The sequence below is a fragment of the Scardinius erythrophthalmus genome (assembly GCF_964197995.2).
Source record: "Scardinius erythrophthalmus genome assembly, chromosome: 14".
NCBI lineage: Eukaryota > Metazoa > Chordata > Actinopteri > Cypriniformes > Leuciscidae > Scardinius > Scardinius erythrophthalmus.
This window is the reverse complement of record NC_138234.1, coordinates 29,390,816-29,414,982: the sequence shown is the minus strand read 5'-3', so window position 1 is coordinate 29,414,982 and position 24,167 is coordinate 29,390,816. Positions and strand designations below refer to the sequence as shown.

The window sequence follows — 24,167 nt, the reverse complement described above, 5'->3', positions numbered from 1 at the left end:
GACATGCATCATGGTATTCTTAAACATTTACCATGGTTAAAGTACTTTTGGATATGCATAACGACAATTCCATGGTATTACCGTGGTATTCTTTGAAAAGTACACCATGTCTAAAATACCATGCTGGATGATTCCAAAATAATCTCTGAAAACACACACACACACACACACACACACACACACACACAATGGTATATTGCCAAATATGCCTGCATTAAGAGGACCAAATATCAATGACGCAGTTAAAGGGACCATAAACTAAGAAAAAAGGAGAGAACAAAAAGAAAAAGTGCCGCAAAATAATAAGCGGAAAGATATGTACAGCGAAGACAGAGACAGTCTGTGTCCTCAAAAATCATTTATCCATGTCAATCCTTCAAGTTTAGTTAAATCAAAAGAAACCAAGGTCAATTGCTCCACAAAAGCTCCTTCATTGCTCAAGAGCTCTGGATTATGATTCGTCCAAGTATCAGCTGTGTATCAGATGTTTCTGACAGACACATACTGTAAGAATATAGAGCTAGTAAAATGATATATATATATATACACACACTAGATCCACTATGGCCACGGATCACTGCAGGGTATACTGGTGTTTTAAAGCTCTGTGTGTAACCGTACGCTAAACACAAGTGTATGAGTGCGTGCGTGTGTGTGATAGGCATGAGTGGGCATCTGTTCTCACACCACCATCTCTGTATGTTTAGATAATGCTGTAAATCTGCTGAGCTGTGGGTTGCTTGGTTTGTTTGCATGAGTAGGAGTGTGTAGGTGAGACGTGTTAGATGTTACCAGCTAATTACATCTTGGCAGTTGCTTTAAGTGTGAGCATGCATGTGTTTATGTCCGCGCGCGCTCGTAGGCAGCATCTGAACAGAAAGACACAATTTGTGCCAAAACTCGATGTGAAATTCTCCACAAAGTCAACGGTGCAGAGCAAGTATCTGAGTGCAGGCTCAGTAACATCAGATGAAGAAACTATTTCAGTAGCACTGCCGCTGTGAAACCCTAAAAATGGCTTTTGGGTCATTTGTGTGGGCTAACTTTGTTATATAGTGCAGGAAAGTAACTCGGTACAATAATTGGCTTCTTCAGCCACACTACGGTAAAGCTGAACTATTTTAGGTGACTAGAATTTTGTTTGATATTCCTTACAAAAGAGGACCATACAAATTAACACCTAGATATGTGACACAGCCGAACAACACTTGAAAATTCCTGTTATGACCAACACACTGCATGATGTCGGACCAATATAAAAAACTAACAACAAAATAACACCTTGTTGAGCGAGTCGTCCTCATATTGGACTGCGTTTTCTTTTGCGCCTTGCCTCTTGTCTTTTTATTACATGGTTAAACCACACTGGAAATTAAACAAGAATTGGAAATGTGTGAGAATGTGCAACAAACACACTGTGCTATGTGGAAATGTGACAAAGCAATTTCCTTCCCCCCTGTTTTCCCAATGTAATATATGTGCTAATTAGCCTAGCGCTCAGAAAAGCTCTCAGTAGCATTAGCATTGCACAACACCTTACAAGGTCTCTTTTTATTGTGTTTTTATGCGTTTTACAGTCTTCTGGAATTGATCCGAACCACTAAACGCACAGGCTATATTCAAACATTGTAGATCATTTCCATCTTAGCTGTGCTTGCGAGTTTGGTAAACATTATACTTAAAGGAACAGCTCGTCCTAAAATTAAAACTCAGTATTCATTTAGTCTCCCAATGTCACTCCAAACCTATATGACTTACTTTCTTCTAAACGCAACTTAAATGTTTTTGTCTATACAATGGACGTCAATGGGGTCCAAAAACTTTTTTTTTTTTTCCATTTACATTGAAAATTTTACTTACTTTGTAGAATGTTGCGATGATGCAATTGTAATATTTACATACTGAATACTGACTGGTCTTCTTTCCTGCACTCATTAACATACTGAATTGTGATTGGTCTTTTCTTTATTCTATCTTCTATAGTCTATATTGTACAGAAAAAATGGTGTCGCATTATCAAGCCAAACCAAAACAAGTTGTCCGCTGAATGTCACGACAACAGCAATTTGCGTAATTCTTTTACAAAGAAGCGACGCATAAAATCCAAGCTTTCCTAAAAATGTAACACTATTAATTAGGGCTGTCATTAATTTGAGGATTTATTTATGGAAAAAACAACGCGTTAAAATGATTAATGCTTTTAACGCGCCCACCCCAGACCTACGTAGGACATCTTAAATTGATTGGTGACAAACATGATGCAGGGCATTTTTGTCTCATATAAAATATCATATTATATAGTTACGCAATATGACACAAGCAATGAGTGCGATATCACTCGAGTGATATTTTTGTTCCGAATAGCTAGAGTGTAAATGTGATTTTATACAATAATTCAATAAATAAGAAGTTAATTTTGTGTTGTATTTTAGACAAAATATTGTCTGTTTTTGCTCAATTTTGCCAACGAAAATATTACCAATAAAGCCAGAGCAGAACCTTTGTGCGTCTCCGAGCAACACATCGGTGTTTCGTTTCTGAATGAATCCGCGTTTTTAACGAATCAATCGGGTGAACCAATGATCCAATGGCCTATTCATAAAGAGAGCCATTTACTTCATTCCTGAATGAATCAACAGTTTGAATGAAGCGAATTAATGAATGACTCACTCATTTAGAGATGTACTGCCAAATACTGGCAGTTTTAGTTTAGTCTAATTTAGTTTAGAGAGAATCATTTAATAAAAAAATAATATCATATTTCTATATTAATAAAAAAAAAATTAAAGGGATAGTTCGCACACAAATGAGAATTCTGTCATCATTTACTCACCATCACGTCATTACAAAACTGTATGACTTTCTTTTGTGGAACATAAAAGAGGATATGCTGAAGACTGTTCTTAAAAAAAAAATACTCAAGACATTTCTCAGAAATTATCTTCTTTTATGTCCTACACAAGAAGGAAACTCATAAAGGTTTGAAATGACATGAGAGTGAATGATGATTGTAAATGATAAATCATTTTTGGGTGAACTGTCGCTTTAATACCCTTTTAAAACCTATTACTCTCATGACATTAGTTATGCAATAGTAATTGCAGTGTAAATGCATTTATGCGACATCTGAGTTGCAACACAAAGTCTGTAAATATATTAAATACCAATTCAGATGCAGCTTCTGAAAAAAAAAGCATGACCGTTGAACCCTAAAAGTTCATGTGTACTAAATTCCATTTTGTTTCATTATTTCTAAATGTCTATTTGAAACTTTTCTAATTTTCCACAATAATGACTTTAAATGATCTTTCGGGGATAATTTCTCAGCCGAATTTGGTGTGCGATTATAATTTGTGATTACTAATTAATCGGCACATCATGTAATTAATTAGATTACAATTTTGAATTGCTTGACAGCCTATCAACCTACTATTAATTTGACTTGGAAGCACTAGTATATATCTCCAAGACATCTATTAAAGAGCACTTCATCTGGAAAGCAACACATTACATCTGATAAATGTTCTTAAAAGAGCAGATTTACATTCTACATCATTAACATCTAAAAAGAAATTTCCTTTTTTCATCTGGAAGAACAGGTTACATTTTAGAGATCACATCTTTCAGATGAAAACACACACATTTAACAGACACCTGGATGACGTATGTGTGCTATCAGGCAATCTAGTCGGCATACTGGCTGACACTTACGAATTAAGTGATATGAAGACCTCAGGGCTTGCGCTGCACTCGATATCGAAGAGAAGTAGGTCGAGAACAAACCGAGATAAACCGACTAAAGAGGTCTAAAAAGAAGTTCATGAAGAAGGAAGTGTGAGATATGTTGGCCAATTATGTCAACTGAACCCTAAAAAGTCAACAAAAGACAACTATTTAACCACATTCAAACACAATAATACTAAAATGGCTATCAATCTCTTTCATTTAGCTGTGCCCTATTGAAGGGGTCGTTCCTGTTTGGTCATATTCTGAGAGTTATTTCTGCACGGGATCAAGGGGTCGGAGAACATATTCTAATTATAGAGTGACTCTGGGGGTCACAAAGCACTCTGATTTCAATTAAGGAGTCAATGACCTCTGAAATGAGCTCATTAGCACATGGCCAGCCAAAAGGGAGGAGAAGGAGGTGTTTTTTCCTACCTAAATGAGTGACCCAGTTTGGCTCTTCTCAACTGGGGGAACAGAGCAGGATATAAAGAGAAGAGATCAGTCTCTGGGGCCATGACACATGACAAAGGAGTTTAACCAAGGAGGGGCGTCAGTTATTAACCTGCTTATCAGTGCTTATAAATGAACAAAAGTCCTTAAATTGCCAATGTAATGGGAGAAATACAACAAAAAAAAAGATAATTGAATCTACAATAATATGCTAATACCTCTCTTATTTCAGACCGATAACCATCCAAAACAAGAACTCTGGGACTCGCGCCCCAAGCTTTCAGCCAAGCTCAGGTGTGAAATAGCTGTCCTTTATGAAACAGACCATGAAAATAACCATGAAAGTGCAATAATGTGTGTGAATGCATATAATCAGTCATAGCTGACTTTAATGCTTAAATGTTATTATTACTCTATATGTTACTATATAGAGCTTGAAATATCTTCTCTCAGATTGTTCACACCGGTAGCAATGTTTCTAATAGCCGAAGTGCATGACTTGAAACAGTATCTCCAATCTCTCTATAATGGCTCTTTCCTTACTGTCTAAACTCCTTACAGTTAATCAGTGATACAGAAGAAAGAAAAAGCTTTGATTTTCAATCAAGCTCCCTGTCTTGTATCTTATGTGTCACAGGAAATGGCCGTATTCTTCTCAGAGCCGTCACACGGCAAATGAACCAATAGATTTGGTGATAATCTAAATGACACTATTATCCGAAGTGACTTGACATGCATAATAACTACAGTTTCAATCCCACTTGAGAAACTAATTCATTTACTCACCCTCATGTCATTTCAAACCCCTCTGACTTAAAGAAATTGTACGAAATTGAGTGTTCACGCTGCACTTTTCCGATGGGGACCAGCTCCAGAAACGACAAAGAAGAACCATAAAAGTAGTCAACATGACTTGTGTACTACATTCTACATCATGACTTGTGTCTTTCACTGTTCACTGAAAATCCAGCTCTCGAATTTAACACACACTTTCAAATATTCAATTTTGGATTTGGGTTCTTGCTGCCACTGAGGCCAAATCTGGAGTTCAGAAGATCTGAAACATAGCACACAAGTCATATGGACCGCTCTCATGGTTTTATTTTCTTGGTAGCCTGTGGTCACTGTATGCTGTTGAAAAGAGCACCATGAACATCTCCTTTTGTTCTCTATGGAAGAAAGGACTAGATAGCTTCATTTTGGGGTGAATTCTTCTAAATAACAGCGTATTTCTCAAGGCTGCAAAAATGACAGCACATGAATCAACCCTTTTAAAGTTCGAACCTGCAACCTAGATATTTAACCGCAAAGCGACACCACCCACATATCTATCTTTCCTGGTCTTGCTTTCCAGATCTTTTGTTGCTCTATCTAGTGTTATGAGAAGTGTAATCTGTCACTTTCTCTCTCTCTCTCTCTGCCACACATACACACCAGAATAAGGCAGGAGTCTCTTCCACTGTGATCTTCATGTGGAGAGCAGCGTGCTTTGAATCATGTGCTCTCACATGAGCATATGAAGACAAATGCCCAGCACTGTGTGAGATTTACCAACACACCTGCTGCATCGTTCTTCATGATGGGAGAAATGTTTTGAGGAGATGATAAAAGATGGGCGTGTGTATCAAGGTCAAAAAATGGGACTGAATATGACCTTTTGGCTCAACCAATGGCATTTCAAGTAATTCACGATTAGCTGTTTGTCCAAATAATCGAAGAGAAAGAGAGAATAGAAATTGAAATTACTATAGAAATCAATCAACTCGATTTCCTGAGATGTAACTTGTATCGTGGCAATTTCGTATGAATTTGTACTTTCAGTGGGGCGTTACAAATGAGATTCATACGAATTCACCAAAACGTAAAAAGAATTGGCATGAGAGTGCATTGGATCAATCGCAAAGCTCTGGTTTATGTACAATAGCTCCATCTCGTTCTGAGTGCAGAATCAGATATAGACATGATTTTATAATATTTTGTTTTCTTTTAAATTGTTGCCCTGTAAACTGACTCACATACATTAAAATGTGTGTGAATGGAATGACAGATAAGCGATCTGGTCTGACAGCATCAGGAGACACAAAGACAGAAATGAAACTGTCTTGGAAGAGTGCAAGTACTCCACAGGACAAAGAGGGAGAGATGCATTAAGGGATGGAGTGAGAAAGCGAAAGAAGGAAGCGAGACTGATGGGTGAACTCAAAGAGAAGAGTGGGAGAGATTAGAGGACGACTGGAGGATAAAGTGAACAATGGAAAAAAAGAGCAGAGAATATATTAAGACAAGGAGAAAGATAAGAGAGAAAGGCTGAAGGAACGTGACTGAGATGTAGGTGGAAGAGAGAGGGTGAAAGGAAAGCATTAAAGAGATCGTTCGCCCAAACTTCATTTATTCAAAACTGTCTCTTTCTTCCATGAAACACAAAAGGAAAAATTGTGAAGAATGTCCTGGTTGCTCTTTTCCATGCAATTTACAATAAACTAAGTTTGATGTTTTCAAGCTTTAAAAAGGATGCAAAAGCACCCTAAAAGTATCATGGTACACATGACTTGTTCATTATGATTAATCAGTAAACTGAACTTGATCATTTCTATGTGCAAACAAATTGTTTATATGAATTAATGTACAAATCACTGTTTTTGAGTCAAATCTATTCAAAGAATCAGTTCAGCTGTTTTACAAACCCAGTGTGAATGATTTGTTCACGAATCAAACAGATCTAGTTCACAAGTTCAACTCACTGATTCAGTGATTCAGATATATAATGCACTATGTGTCATCTGTACCATTACAACACATTTGTTTAATTTTGAAGATTGAAAATAAACATTGATTGCATGGAAAAGAGTTGCACAATTAATCTGTAAGATCTTGATTCACCCACACCATCTTATTCCTAAATGACAATGATTCGCTTGTGTCTATTAAAACTTTTGACAAAATCACACCAGAACCAATCAGTCCAGTAATGAAACAAGTGAAGTATTTATGATAGAGTCATTGAATCATTCATTTAAGAGATTAGTTCAAAAACACTGATTCATACAGTAATGAAACAAGTCTTTATAAGTGAGTTACTGAATCATTCATTCAAACTATTAAAAAATAAATTTCATTCTAACTGATTTAACATTTTTAAATAGACTGCAGCAATTAAAATTTTGCCAGAAATTTTAGTAATTTACATGTTTTTTAATGTAGTTGTCTGTTCGGAGAATCATGATATCGGTAAAAAAAAAAAACGTGATTCTCAATTTACCCAGTATCGTGCAGCTCTAATGAAAAATATCAACTATTGTCTTCCGCATATAAAATGAAGTCATACAGATTGATAATGACATGAGGGTGTGTAAATTATCATAGATTTTCAATTTTCAGGTGAACTACCCCTTTAAAAAGCAGCTCAGGAAAATAAGGTGACGATGAATAAAGAAATTAGCAAAAGTGGAACAGGGCAGCAACCATTAATGGGGCAAAGATTTGACCCAGAAAACAGAGATGCACATGTCTCTTTTTGTCTGTATTAGAGGAATGTTACAGATTTAGTGTCCTCACAGTAAATCTATCACAGGACGAGTAATCAAAATCATAACTTCAGTTGTGCAACTACAGTGCCTCTAGATTTCGACATCTTCTGAAGAAAATGTGTGGTGTTTGTCGATACGAAACTCGCTGCTGTGGTGGTGGGGTTTTGGTTGGTTGCCAGGGCTTGCTGTGTAGTTGCTACGGTGCTCAGCACAGGGTGTTGTGGGTGGTTTCTTACTGGCCTAAGTCAAAAGATTTCACCCTCAAGCCTCTTTCTGATCTCTAAATATAGATTGGGTCCTTTTTCAGCATCCCAATTCGCATATCTGTCCTAAATAGTATTTGAAATTAAATCTAAATCGTAGTATGTTGAAATGAGTATTGCAAAGGTACCCGGGTGGTCTACTTTTACCGGTTAGAATCCGAAGTGCAGATCGATACGCACAATAACGGCTAATATTGCCCACAATCCATTGCGTTTTGGATGACGATTCGATGAGAACTACAAACACAAATATAACGTGTTAGAAAACTACAAATATTGAGGATGTGCGAGTCAGACGATTAAGTAGAGCGGTTTAGATAAAGGGGTTCGAGTGATTAATAATCAGTATCTGACCTGACGAAAATATATTTATTCAATGTTTCCACACTATATTTCATTTGCAACAGCATTGTGAACTTTTGTAAACATACGTTTAACTTTTAAATACATCATTATGCAAATTGCAAACACATGAGGAGAGTCTTGCATGAAAGACCCACGGCTGGCAGATCAACATGCTGCTACATTTCTCTACGAAATGGTAGGATATTAAATTAAATTGATTGTCGACTATTTTAACATTAACAAGATGATTGACAGGGCAGTTTAAACTGTGACCGGATGCGTGTAACTAAGCGAGAGCTGTCCGTTAAAGATGAAATAGCGTTAGTATTTCCCAAGGCTTGCCTACTCTTCTGCTACACACTCCAAAGTATGTACTTTTTCTTCACAAAAACAGTACATACTTTTAGGGCATAGTTAAGTAGACAAATTGGGATGCAGCATATGAGATTTTTTATTTAAAATTGTGTAGAAAAGTAACAGCACACTTCTCAACAAACTGCATAATTTGAGGTATAATTCCTTTTTGTAACACAAACTATGTGGGACAAGTTAGTACTTTGGTCAAATCGCTTACCATAAGAACTATCAATATTTTCTACATCAGTCTGTGTGAATTATATATATATATATATTCAAATTTCTCCATAAATAGAGCACTTGGAATCACGAAAAGCAAAGTGTGTGTAAGCAATGCTGTAAGTCTCAGCTTTCACAGAGTTTTGTCATAATCTTCTGACAAAATGCGAGAGTTTTGTAACAACAGTTTGAGGTGTTTGTGTGTGCTTGCGTTGTGTAATTACCTCAAGATCAAATGTCAGATCTTTGTGTGGTGCCTGCACACTTGAGTTTGTACTGTCAGTATGTGTAGTATGTAGTGTGTGTAGGCTGTTACTGAAAGTGTTTCCAAGGAAACGCTGATGTACCTCTGCTCTGGGTGCGGAGAAAAGGTCTGTTTTGGACTTCACGGTTTTTCTAGTGAGAGAGAGAGAGAGAAAAGAAAGAGCATTGTGAACTTCAAATGAAAAGAAGAAGAAGTGGTTTCTACAACATTGTATTACAGTTTTTAAAGACCAGACAGTCAAGGCTGACAAACCAAAGAAGAAATGTATTGTATGTTTAAATATCAACTGCGTCTCAAATGGTTCTCCTAAAACGCCTTAACTCATGCAACCCCTCCGGTCTTACTCAACCCGCTCCGAGCGGGATTTGAACTGATGTCTCTAGTATGGGAGGCGGGTGTGCTAACAAGAACCCTAAAGACCGCAGCCGCTAGCGTCAGTCGCTAATGCACATCTTGAGATCAGGGGAGTGAGGTTTACATGCATAGCTCTTACTAGCTGGCCTCTGTTACACTCACCCCCCTAAACCTCATTCCCATCCAGGTCACGGCACCAAATGTGACTGGTCCTACTCGCACTGCGTTAGAGCGGGATTCAAACCGGTGTCTCCAGCGCGGGAGGCAGGCGTGCTAACATGGATGCTAAAGACCACAGCCGCTAGTATCAGTCATTGGCATCTGTTCCACTCAGATAATTTGGTCTTAGAATTATATGGTGAGAAATCTTCGAGACTTTTGATTTGAATCTTGTCAAACCACATAGTTTGAGACAATATCGAGATCTCAAAATACTATAGACACAGAAGCAGATGACTTAAAGTCCCACTGTAGTCAATGATTTTATCCCTTAAAACTCATCTTTGATCACCAAAATTACATATTTAAAAGTTTTTTCCTGTGAAAAAAAAAAAATATATATATTCATGCCCTAAAATAGCTTGAATGTAACTCTACAACCTTGCTTCATTTAGCATACACAGATACATGAATATGCTAATTAGCTCCGCCTCCACTCACACAAGCTCACAGATTCACTCTGCCAACTTACTGAGGTAAACACTGCACAATTGTATCACTCTTTATTACAACATTGGACACATAACGGTAATTAATATGATTCGCCATCTCAGAGTCAGTCAGCTGCCTTCTAACAATCATCATGATCAGAAACGCTTTAAACAACTCAGAACGTCAGTGGAGAAAGGCATATAGTTCATAACATCGTAATATACTTCATACACATGCTATATTTCTAAAACTAACAGTAAAATATACCGGGATAACCTGGCATCACTCAAGACTCTCCTGCTAGTACACTGTTAATGATATGCTTTAAGCAAAGTCTCCAATTAATCACATTGCTGTCTGGGAGAAAAAAGTAAGAAATTACATAGATCTCCTTTGTGGTTTTCCTTCCTTATGTAAATAGCTGACTGACAAAGCCACAGAACTTTTCTTTTAAATAATGGCTGTAGGAAAAGTTAGCAGAACAGCAGTATCTTGTAAAGTAAGCAGTGAAGTGCTGGAAGGAGAAATGAGGGATTGTGGGAAGGCTCCTACATTCTGCGTGTGGGGGGCCGCAGGCGGCGCAGGGCCCGGGGGACCTGTTTGCTGTCCAACTCGGTCTGGTAGAAAAACATCCGTATCAGATCATCCAAAAGTACCCAGGTAGGCAGACAAAGCAACCTCTAAAGAAGAGAGAGAGTTAAACGGCATGTATAATAGGATGGTTTTTCGTGGAAATTAAATGAGTCATGTTTGTTTCAGATGAATGTCATATTTAAATCCAGTAATGAATGCTATTAAACACAAAACGTCATTTGAGATGTGATGAAAAAGACACTGTGCTGGGAATTTCCATGATTTTTTTTAGAATAAAGAACAAATGACGTAATTCACCGGTCATGCATGTACTGTATATCTACTGTACCACACACATATACAGTATATATATATATATATATATATATATATATATATATATACACACACACACACACAAATTAAATTAGTGAGAGTGTGAAAAGAGTATTTATCTTAAAATCTACAGGGTCAAACGTGCCCAAAGTTGAAGAAATACACTTAAGTTAAATCAGAACTGACAAGTTAAGCTGAAAGACAATGACTGGATGTACAAAAAGGAGAAGTACCAAAAAAGGGAACAGTTTTTCCCTCTCTGGTAATTCAACAGTGCTGTTTTACAACCCCCGGAGCACATGAGTGCAACAATTACCAAACACAATTCCCACCAATACAACATGACCAGGATACAACCGTAAACATTTACGAAATTTCAAGACTGACTCACCTTCATGTAATTGTTGAGCTCTGGGATTCTGTTTTCTGCAATCTCCTTTTTGTTTCCCATAAATACCTTACCTGAGGCGAAACAAACAAGTGGATGAAATAAGTATTTAAGTCTCAAAACAAATTAGTTTGTAAACTAAACAATCAAAAGCTAGCCGAAGGGTGCATCTCAATCTCTTTACTGCTAACGCTAATTAGCACTTAACGTAATGAGCGCCCCAAATATTACGCTAAATTACTTTCTCATTTCTATTTTTGATTTCACCCAATGGAAATGTTAATAATGTGCATGTTGGACAATGTTGTGAGGTCTGCGAGTAGCACCAGAGGGTCATTCTCAAACGCACTTGATGGGATCTGATTGGGAGGGAAAAAAATGAAAGGGGATCCATTCATACAAGCTAGTTTGAATCAAATTTTAATACCATTTTAATGGCTATGCAATAATTCCCTTTCATCCTAAATAAATCTCCTTCTAATTCTCATTGCAGTCTCAAAAGCTGTCTTGTCTTTTCTAATACACTTCTTTATTATAAATACACGTTAAATAAGCATCAATGAGATCTGAGTGCAAGCAAGGAGACGTCCCTTTATACCACATCCCTTTATGTCCTCATTTAAACTTGCCAGTTATCTTTACTTTGCATAATACTACATAATCATATTACTCATTGACTCGCGCAATCAATAGTCATGAAGACAGTAACATCCAGGGCTAATTTGTAATATAATTGGGCTTGATTAATATAGCTCCATTGGGTTCAGGTTTAGCTGGTAGGGACCTTTGAAGAAGCTTCGGTGGAAATTCAAGGAGAGACAGTAAAGCCTGTCGGCTCACAGTCTTTTAGGTGACCTTAATGAAATGGTGTGTAGTGTGCCAAAGAACGACCTCTCCTTCCTGCTCAATTCAATTATATACATATTTGTTTGGTCAAAGACAGAGAAAGGGACAGACAGGGTAAAGGAACATGAAACAAAGAGAGAGAGACAGAGAGGGCCCTATTTTAACGATCTAAGCACATGGTCTAAAGCGCAAGGCGCAAGTTCACTTAGGGTGTGTCTGAATCCACTTTTGCTAGTTTAACGACGGGAAAATTGGTCCATGGTCTAAAAGGGTTGTCCCTATTCTCTTAATGAGTAATGATTGTGTTTTGGGATTTACGTGCGTTAAACCAATCAAAGTCTCATCTCCCATTCCCTTTAAATGCCAGTTGCGCTCGCACCATGACAGATTCGCTATTTATATGGCAGAATTTGATATTGGAAAGACCGAACGTGAGGTAAAAGTGTGCAAGACGGATTCCACCATATCTTTATGTACACAATAATAATCTTTTACATTGTAATCCTTTATTTTAAATATTTGGCATGTTTGTGTGCTGCTGTGCGTCCCTGTGTGTTTAATAAGCAGAGTGTATGCGCGTTGTGGACCCGCCACATAAAAGAAAATACTGCGCCATTGACTGGAATTCAATGCCAATTCAATGCCAACAATGCGCCTGAACACACCTCGTTTTCAGACCAGCACACCCATGGGCGCACAAATGGGCGCAAATGCATTTGCTATTTAAACAACGTGGCGTGGGACGTGAAAATGATAACTGCGTCGGACTGAAACAAGCAAAAACACTTGCATTGCGCTGCATTGCGACGGGTGTAAGATAGGGCCCAGGGAGTGCTGAGATGTAAGGCTGATTAAAAAGGGATCAGAGAAGAAGTTAAAGACATTAGGGACCAGAATGAAACTAGAGTAGATATAACACTACTACGATGATGCAGATGACGTTACTATTTCTTCTGTTGGGTTGGTGTTGAATTAAGTACTGGGGCCCTATCTTGCACGCAGCGCAATTGACTTTGTACACCGACGCATGTATCATTCCTATTTTGCACAGCGGACTTTTCCTTCCACAGACGCACGTCGGTAAATTAGGAAATGAACTTGCGCTCCCGGGGGCGGTTCAGCGCAAACGTTCCCTGGTGCTATTTTGCAGGTTTAGAAAACAATTCCGCTTCTGACCAGGAAAAACCTAGTCTAAAGTCAGTGGCGCGTTGCGCATGTTATTCATATGCTATTTTAAGGACGCATACTTGGCCATAATCAATGTAGCGTGTGCACAACGCGCATGCACTTTGCTTCTCTCATCTACACACAGACGCAGCAGTTCTCATTTTTAGAAAACCATACATTATTACAAGGAATATTCCACATGAGGGAAATCATTGTTGTGTCCATGAAGATGTGAAAAAATAGGCATAAATCTAGCTTACACATTTACAAAATTTTATACGCCTGTTTAACCAAAGCTAATTTGGGTGGGTTTCTCCAATCCCAATACAATGTCACTTCTCTGTCTTTTACAGCCCTGACGAGAACGTCTGTCTCCTCGGCTATGAACCGCCCCTGGCAAATCTGCCGTTATAATAGCAATCCGCCATGGAACAAGCGCGCTTGCTCTTAAAGGGAATGTGAGATGCCGCTCTATTGGTTTATTTCACGTTACGCCCAAACCACACCTATGAATAATGAAGCTACATCAGACCAACCCATTTTAGATTTGCGTCGGGCGCAAGAGTCATTTATCCCGCCGGTATAATAACAACAGCGCCCAAGACCCGCCCACAAAGTTACTTGCGTTTCAGATAGTTAAAATAGGGCCCCTGGTTTTTAATCAGACAGTTCCATTTTAACATAATGACTGATGATCACATTGGGTTCTATCATTTCCCAAGTGGTTTCAGACATTTGTGACCTTTCAAACCAATTCAAACAAGTTTGAAAACTTCTGTTTTTATTTCTGTGAGGATAGATAAAGCAGAAAGGATATGAGGACAGTCAAAGGATGCTACCCATCTAATTTTCCTAACAATGCAATGCAATCCCTTTCTTCTGGCTTTGCTGTTCCCCCTCCCAATCTTAGGAGTTCTGGTTAATCAGTAACTTTGTGGGAAACCCTTCAAGTATACAATGGACAAAGTCCACCTAAGGAGTGAACTTTGACTCTGAAGGACCAGCATTGGAGAGAATCAGGATAACTGGCATCTGATTACAGTGGGATGTGGGACAGTGGAAGTGGGGTAGTGATTAGGCCTAAGGGCAACCACAAGGACTGATCCATGATCTGGTGTTTTGAGATCTTTCTTCCAACCCTACAACTGGTTCCTTCCTCAAGCCCAAGAGTTTCCAATCCTGCAGAGTTTAGCTCCAACTTGTCAAGATTCTAGTAATCCTGAAGACCGTCATTACCTTGATTTAGGTTTGTTTAATTGAAGTTGAAGCTAGACTCTACAGGAAAAAGTTACACATTTTTTATCTCTCAAGTGGTACTTGTCTCTTCTACTTTCATCTTGTCAGAGCCTGTGCTCCCCATCATGCCAACAGTAATTTAAAGTTGAATGTCAATTTTTGGGACTTGGGTCATATTGTCAGAGAGATGACATCAGTTTGGTGACATTCCCGATTTTATTTAGGTTGTTCAAGGACATGCGTGTCCAATCCTGATCCAAGAGGGCCACATTTCTGCATTTTAGTTTAGCACCAACCGTAAGCAATCACACCTGAACCAGCAGATCAGGGCCTTCATGATAATATATATATAGGCAGGTGTAGAAGAGTAGCCTTCTAGGAGCAGGATCATACACCCCTGCTTAATGTGGACTGCTCCTGTAATAACTTTGTGGTGTTGTTTTACACTGAACCTTATAGGGGCAATATGATTTTCAATATGAGGTCACATAATATAAGAACTGAAGTTACAAAACTCATACTCTCCCACAAAGGGCGATAATTCATTTAAGAATTTAAAATAATTTATTCTAACAAAGAACAATGATCCAGACCTGCCTAAAACGCCTTGATTGAGGTCCAGATATTACTTCCTCAAATGTATACGTCACAATGTGCCCAAAGACATACACAAAGAAAGATGATAAGGCTTCAGTGAATTATGATGTTGTAATGTTGCGGAGTCCCTTTGTTGGGAATGTGGTTAACGTTTATTTATAAAGCTGTTCCTGAGCAGTACGACCCAAAAATTTGCTTGTGCTCAGTGCATTTTACAGAGGGCAGCTTCATTAAAGGGGGGGTGAAACACTCAGTTTCAGTCAATCTCATGTTAATCTTCAGTACCTATAAAGTAGTACTGCATCCTTCATATCTCCAAAAAGTCTTTAGTTTTATTATATTTATAAAAGAAAGATAGGCTGTACCGAGTCTTTCCGGAAAAAAACAAGCGGCTGGAGGCGGGCTGTGTGGGCGGAGCTAAAGAATCACGAGCGCTGTTCACTGTTTACTTGCTGTGCTTACGCACCGATAGCTAACAACACACAGACATTTGAAGCTGTTTTACTCACCGCCTGCGGTTCCAACGCACGACCGTGAACCTTTATCATTGGGACTGCTCCATCCTTAAGCATTAGACGATCTGCAAATCCGGCAAATACTTCCCTAAAGCCGAGCACAGCGCTTTGATGGGCGTACTGCTTTCGCTCTCTTGCTCTGGTCTACGGGTGCGCGCGCGCCCTTCCGGGAGAAGTGCCCTTAGGACCCATATAAGGAAATTCCGCCCCATCTGACGTCACACATGACCATACTCGAAAAAAACTTTCCGAAACTTGTGACAAACCGGAAGGAGTATTTTTGCCACAGAAATACTCCTTCAAACATACAACTTAGTTTTTGAATCTTTGTCCATGTTTAGCATGGGAATCCAACTCTTTACCAGTGTAAAAAACTCAGTATGCATGAAATAGCATTTCACCCCCCCTTTAACCTGTAAGAGCACAACAGCGGCTGTATAAAAACGACAACTGTGAAATGTTCTGCTCAAATTGTGCTTGCAAAGTTGGTTCCAATCGATCGGCTTGATCAGCCGCATTTTCAGAATGTGATTCTGGCCCGAACTGATACGGTAAAACCGACGACATTATTAACTGTATGTTTACAATTGCTTAAAGTCCCCCTGTGGTGAAAATCAAGCTTTTTATGTTGTTAAATGTCAATGAGGTGTTTTTAATATGCTTTAAGACAAACAATGTGTAAATTCAGTCGACACCATTGCTGAGTATTTAGCCCTTAAAACTGCAGTGAACCAAACCAAAGACAGTCTCAAAAAACGGTTTGAAATCGCTGGTGTTTCTGGCGTCATAAACTAGCTTGTAACAAATCACGTCAACCTGTGAACCTGTCAACTTGGATCTCTGAGCTGGTGTGAGTGAGTGGAGGCGGGGCTAATTTGTATATTCAGATGGAAATTCAAAGAAAAAAAACTTTAAATATGTAATTTTTGTGATCATAGATGAGTTTTAAGGGATACAATTATTGACTACAGGGGGACTTTAAAGTCTTGGAAGCTGAAGCTTGTGATTATGGTTAGGGGCGTTACATTTCCGACACCCAATTGAGGTGTTTGACCAATCACAACGCACTGGGTCAGCTGGCCAATCAGAGCACTCTGAGCTTTTCAGAAGGAGGGGCTTTGTAGAAATAGGCGCGTTTCAGACAAACTGGGAATAGAGGAGCCGCAATAATGTACAGTTGAAGCACAGGTAAAGCACAGGTAAAGAACCATTAAAGCAAGTTAACCTGTTCAATTACACAAAATAAATAAAAAAATTTACTTTTAAAATATCATGACCTCTTTAAGCAAAAACTTTTATAGGCTATGGAAATTTATACAATACATCTAACTAACTTGTCGTTCAATTCAGTTCTGTACACACTGCACAAATACATTGACACTTTAATTGTTACAACCTGAGCTTTTCAGGAGTTAAATTCAGTTATAGAATGTGACATTCACTCTGAATGTGATTACAGTAGCACAGAACAGAAGTGAAAACCGTATTTAGCTTGAGTGTTTATGTGGCATGTGCTAGTGAACCTAGGTTTCCTCAAGTCTCTACCACACTGTTATTTAGTGGAGGCTGTGCAGCTGTTTGGTCACAGACCTGGCAGGACAGGTAGCTGGCAGGTGTAGTATCCCGTCTTGGCTTCAGATAAGTACTTCAGCTCCAAACTCTGGTGCAGAGCGAAGAACTGTCGATACCTTCTGTAGATCAGGTACTTACTGTTGCCTTTGGTCTTCACCTCAATCACGAAAATCTGCAAGAAGATGATAAAGAACAAACAAGTCAAAGACTAGGTGTGTAGTAGCGTGATCATTTATTTATTTCTTTTTATTAAGTTTTCTGCAGACATATAATAGGTTTTACAACAGATGTAAAATGAAACACGGTGTCTGAAAGAAAAAGAAAATCAACAGAACAGTTCCACACAGCAATATAGACCCCCACCACCAAGACCATCCCCAGATATTTAAACCCATCCAAGGCTAACTTATAGGGGAATGAAGAAGAGATTTAGCTAAATGGTTTAGCGTGATCATTTAAAAAAACATTGAGATGCAATACAATGGCATAAGACATCAGTCTGACACATGTACATGTAGGCAAACAATGAAAAAAAATTCCAGAATGAATCCCCTTAGGACAAAATGTAAGATTGCCATTTTATAGATATCTTTAAACTACTAATCCTTTGTAGGACAGGTGTATGCTGTTGGCCACAGGTTCAGTTAGGCAGACTATAAGGCAGATCAATTATAGAAGACAAGTAGAGTAGAAGAAAGACTAACTACAGGGTTCAGGGAACTCACAAAGTAATCAATGAAACCTTTCTTCTCCTCAATATCAGCAATGGTTGCAGTGACTGGGATGTTGTCCGGAAGCTGGTCGAAATCACTGTAGGGTGAACAAATGTTACAAACATTTTAAATTATCACAAATGATATGTTGTTGTTGCTTTTTTTTTTTTAAATCAAATAATGCATTTACAATGAAGTAATCTGTTCCAGACTTTTTTTGTGCACACATACTGTATAACTTATATATTCTTTGTTGAGACACTTACATTTTTTATTATTATTAAGTCAAATTTGTTTATGATTTAAGCTTATATTAAAGTTGTCTGAATATACTTTTTGAGATGGGAATAATTTTTTCGGAATAATTAACATTAAGCCACAAATGAGCTTATACTGAAAACATTAATTGACCCCACTTTGGAGGTTCATCTATTTTTTTTTAAACGTGATTAGTGTATATGGTGGACAAATCTTGACTAGTATAGTTTTAGTGTACTACACTAGACTGAGTAGTTGTTTCATAGTATACTCGGTGCAATACAGTGCTATAGTAGATTATAGTGTAGCATAGTATTTTTAAGTATAGCTACAAGATGAACTGGGTTGCACTTTATTTTACAGTACAGTTATTGTAATTACCATAATAAGTAGGCTAGTATGTAGGCTACATGGGGAACAGGAATGTAAAAATAAAGTGTTACCATGAACTGAATAGTACACAAACACTACGCCCTGAAAGTGTCTCTTCTATGATTTCATGAATATTCATGGGTAAATAGTAATAAAGACATGATTCCGCTCACCTTTCATCGCGCAGCTGTTGAGGGAGAGACATGCTGGATAATGGTAGATTCAGAGCTCTTCAAACCCTCACAGAGAGAGGCAGACAGAGAGACTGCTCAGTAAAGTGGAAGTGAAGCTGCTGGTGGTTTTCTGAGGCGGGTTTACAGTTGCACGTACATCAAAAGGGAACTGAAAGTATAATGAGTTCACGCGTTTTTAAAGGGTTCAGAAACAGCACGACGGAGCTCAAAGGTATGGAGACGCGATTGAAACGTTGGTTTCAACGCGACGCAACCATCAGTGCAAGGCCACTTACCTGACAAGAGAAAGATAAAGAAATAAAGCAACCGACCTGTAAAATAATAATATAGGCCTATTATTATATTATTAATATTAAACAACCCATCCATCCATCTTCTTCCGCTTATCAGGTATATTAATAACAATTCTATTATTAAAACCTGTCGTTGATTCATTCTCGACGTGTGTTGAATCTCTTTCAGATCAGATCTCTTTAGTTAAATGCTCGAGTATGCGAGGAATTCACTTGCAGCTTCTCACTTGTCAACAGGTATGACCAGTTATTGTGGTTGCATTACTCGGCTAGAACACTATACTAGGTTCATGAAATCATTTAATTTATTCCACAGGTCTCAAACCATTTCAGCAAGCCTTTAAAGGTGGATGATTATGATTTCACTTATCTAACTTTAGTTAGTGTGTAATGTTGCTGTTTGAGCATAAACAACATCCGCAAAAGTTATGACGCTCAAAGTTCAAAACAAAGGGAGATATTTTATTTTCCAGACATAGCTTTGTAAGGACTACAACAAACGGCTGGTAGGGACTACACAATACTCCCGGGTTAGTGACATCACTAACCCTAAAATTTACATAAACCCCGCCCCCTGAATAAGATTTGTAGATTATCAAGACAAAATATGAATCAATGACTTGAAGATAACGACGCATAAGCTACATAAAATTCATCAACTAACCATTCAGAAATGTTTTGTTACATGTTGTGAACATAAAAGGCTAAACGTTTTTGAAATGTTCAGTGCCTGTGTGTTAGGTAATCAAAGCTGCTAGGGACACAAGCTCCGCCCTCTGTGCCGGGAGCAGCAGCTCATTTGCATTTAAAGGAACAGACACAAAAACGGTGCGTTTTTGCTCACCCTCAAAAAGTGACAACTTAAACATGCTATAGCCTATAAAAATATATGTGGGGTATTTTGAGCTAAAACTTCATACACTTGGGAAATCATAGATGCATTTTACATCTTGTGAAAAGGGCATTATACCACCCTTTTAAAGTTGAATTATGCCACCATGGAGTTGTAAAAATATTGAATGTTACTCTCCCATCTGTCATTGGCCAGCCAAATAGACAACTCACGCTATTGGTTAAACCAATGTTTCTATTCAGGGTCGTTCAAACAAACTAAATTTTGATAGGGCCACTGTAACGATTATCTGTGTTAAATACTATTTTCACTATTGTTTTAACAACTTATATTGTTAAAATACCATACATTTGAGAAAAAAAAACTTTTGTACTTGATCATAAATACAATTTTAGTCTATGATAAATAGCAACAAGGGGTTTTAAAATGGCATGAAGGTGAGGGGAATTTTTATTTAATATTGGGCTGTACTCTTCCTAGTCTAAAGAATATCAGAATTAAAGGCTAGTGAAGGATTGAGATGGAATTATAATGAGTGACCGCTAGGTGGCAGCAAACAGAACAGACAATATGCAAAGTAATGATTTAACGATCTTAAATAGATATATTTCTCAAGATATTCTCTTGTATGTAACAGTCATATATAAAATAATAAATATTTATATTAATGTATTTTTTAGATATTGTCCAAATATATTTAATAAAGCAATTATTTTGTCCAGACTATTCTGATCTGAGTCTTGTAATACTATATTTACTGTTCTATACATATTACTATCACTCTACAAATGTTCTTCTAAGGTATGTTGGCACCTGGGAATGCCAACAACGTCCTGGCAGTTTTAATTCAAGAGGGTGAACCTTACAAAATTGCAATCATATACGTAGCTACACATGGGCGCTACAATAAGTTCAAGGTCATGGCAGCTGTAATGTTCCTTTCAGCTCCAGGGATCGTGTGTGTGTGTGTGTGTGTGTGTGTGTGTGTGTGTGTGTGTGTGTGTGTGTTGTTTCACATTGCCACTTCAGCGAGAAATAGCGACAGTGTCATGATCTCAATTCAAGGCCATACTACATGTTACACACATGCCTGTGTTTACTGCTCGCGTGTGTTTTGTTCTCACAAAATGAGAGGAGGAGAGTGTACAGATTTGACTGACAGGGCTTCTTTGAATCCAATTTTCCACTTCCAGACAGTGGTATGTCCTTGTATTAATATGTAGATCAGAAGACGTTGCCTACACATGTTCATAAAGTGCTGGAAACACGGTTTGTATTTTTGTATGCTTTGTGTGTATGCAAGCAGCTTGTAGGGACTCGGGAGGAAGCAGCACCCCCTGTTTTCACAAGATTGTAAATGCAGCGCAATTTTTTTATTTATTTACATTTATTAATATTCATTTTAGTTATTTATTTAATGTAAACACTTTAAGTTGTCTATTAAAACGTGTTATTTAAATGTTGAATTATGTTTTTTTTTTTTTTACACATACGCGCGTGATGTCATATTGTGACCTTTGCCGTTCAAAGAATTTTTGTGCTCTCTAACTAGCAGAAAAATGCAGTTTTCGTCATGATCTGAGCATTTAGAAATAACTGTTGTCAGATTTCATTGGTGATTTCAAATATGAAATTATATCGAAAGAATTTGATGTCTCCTCATTCAAAGAGATATTGGAGCTGTAAGTTACTTTCGTGAGGTTTATTAAAATGGCCGTCGCGCCGAGTGAAAACTAATCATGGTCATTATGAATGAAGCTGTAGACATGGATAATGGCAATAGTTTTGCCACATCATGTTACTTGTTCTGTTGTAGTGGAGGTTAGAGTTAGGGTTAGCGTTAAAAGTTGAACTACTTTAAACTTGAGCGCCGCAGGTTTTTTTTATTAGGCTGTGTGTCCACCAAAGCGCTTTTCCCAAGGCTAGCGTATTTTTCCAATTGTTTTCAATGGGAGCGCATCGTTTTCAAAAATGCCAGCCTCGTAACGAGCATCTACTGTGTCTAGAGTTGAAGAATGTTCAACTTTGAGTAAAAGCAGCACTCATCACTGTCACTTTTTACCCAGCCATCCAATCATAGTGGAGGAGGGGCGGGTCAAATACAACACCGACCAACCGGCACATTCTGCTTGTACAATGTCAACAGATGACAACAACAAGCATAGCGGAACAAAATAATTTAACTAATCCTTCCCGAAACTCTTTTTTTTTTTACTGAGTGTTCATCAGAGGGGTCCAAGACCCTAGGACTTTTGTTGCACTTGAACCACAAAAACTTCGTCGCAATTGCGTGTTATAAAGTCAGAATTGCGAGATATAAAGTCAGAATTGCGTGTTATAAAGTCAGAATTGCGTGATATAAAGTCGCAATTGCGAGAAAAAAAGTCAGAATTCTGACTTTATAACACGCAATTGCGACTTTATTTCACGCAATTCTGACTTTATAACACGCAATTGCGACTTTATTTCACGCAATTCTGACTTTGTATCTCGCAATTCTGAGAAATAAAGTCAGAATTGCGAGATGTAAACTCGCAATTGTGAGATAAAAAGTCACAATTATCATTTAATTTTTTTTATTTTGTGGCGGAAACAAGCTTCCATAGAAATGAACTGACTTTAGGACTCAGCGGAACAGCTCATTTGCTCCAAATAGGAGCAAAGGCCATCTAGTGGCTAGAGTTATGAAATATGTTAAATTTTTTTCGGCAAAGACACCCAATGTAAGATATTTTGAGCTGAATTAAAAGGGTCATGAAATTGTGAGTTATTTTGAATTTAAGTTGAAAGAATGTGAGGAATGTGCTTAAATTACTATTTATTTATTGATCAAATCTAGTAATTTAAAGGTAAATAAAATAATAATAATAAATTAAAAAAACGCCAAAAACATTGCATTGAAAATTAGAAAAAATATTATCGAAATGAAATAAATTAAGCTTTCTGGACAACAAAAAATATTAAGTATAATTGTAAGGCTTCGGGTCATTTTGACCCGCGAGGGAAAGATGTGTTACAAAGTGCGACAAGAGCCAGAGCAAATACTTTACATTGTATTAGAAACAATACAGTAACAAGCTATCTGTGAAATGAGATACTAGTAACACTTCCATGGATATTCCGTATCATAGCGAGCAAAGCGTCTCAACTGAAAAAGCAGCTAGGCGTTTTCAGCTGGATAAAAACGCTTTGGTGGACAATCACCATGTTCATCCTTCCTTTTCTGGCCTCTCATCATCACTCCTTATTTATTAGGAGAAAGACAGTCCATTGGTGGATCTGTTTTCTTTCTATTTCTGTCTCTCTGTCTTTCAGTCTTCGTAATGCTGAGGCAGGGTAATGTAATAGGGCCGGTAGACATAGTGAAACACCCTTGCATGGTGAGAGAACAGAGGGTCAAACAGTACAGAGAGAGAGAGAGAGAGAGACCCTGTATTAGTCATCTGGGCAGGATCAAGCTACAATATTTCGATTTCTGACAGATGGGAAGTGCTGTGTTAAAAGGGAATCCCTGAGAGGAAGACAGATTTTTGACTCGTCAGGGCTCCTACCAGAATATATGGGAGCAATGTCCCGTATTATATGCAATGTCCAGTAGGCTATCCAAAAAAATAAAAATAATAAAATAAACACAAACAGACTGCATGGGGAAAGACTGAAAATCACTGTGACGTTGGCATATATGTGTGTGAGTGTTTATGCAGTAAGTGTTTCCCATCAGTAAGCCGAGATGACAGGATTGAGTGCCACTTTCCGAGGTGCCAAAGAGAAACTGCTGAGAGTTGACAAGCACACAGTCATTCACATTAATCGCGATGTGACAGGCTGCGTTGTGACTAACACTGTACAAGTCACAATACATAAAATATATATAATAATAAACAACTAAACTCATGCTCACACCAACATAGAGACTGTCCACAGCCCTCGGACACTGTCATGGAGTGTGGAGATGGTCATCTTGACTGCCACCAACATGAGGAAAACCAATACATTTAGTCCCACTAAGAAAGACAAGTGGAGCGATGAAGAAATACACTGGTTAAAGTCCAAGTACATACTAAAGAACCTTGAGAAGCAGTGTGAGACTGGTG

General features: G+C 38.0%; 1 protein-coding gene across 1 annotated transcript in view; it reads right to left on the bottom strand.

Moving 5' to 3' along the window:
- Positions 1 to 19,077, bottom strand: part of ncf4 (neutrophil cytosolic factor 4) — a 29,253-nt gene extending 10,176 nt beyond the window's left edge. Inside the window, exons 1-6 of the mRNA XM_081384305.1 lie at positions 18,907 to 19,077; positions 18,116 to 18,200; positions 17,409 to 17,562; positions 11,461 to 11,531; positions 10,713 to 10,840; positions 9,238 to 9,286 (exon numbers count right to left, since the gene is read on the bottom strand). Of these exons, the coding sequence (XP_081240431.1) occupies positions 9,238 to 9,286; positions 10,713 to 10,840; positions 11,461 to 11,531; positions 17,409 to 17,562; positions 18,116 to 18,200; positions 18,907 to 18,938 (519 nt within the window). The 5' untranslated portion in view covers positions 18,939 to 19,077. The remainder of the gene's footprint in view (positions 1 to 9,237; positions 9,287 to 10,712; positions 10,841 to 11,460; positions 11,532 to 17,408; positions 17,563 to 18,115; positions 18,201 to 18,906) is intronic.
- Between the last annotated feature and the right edge of the window lie 5,090 nt (positions 19,078 to 24,167).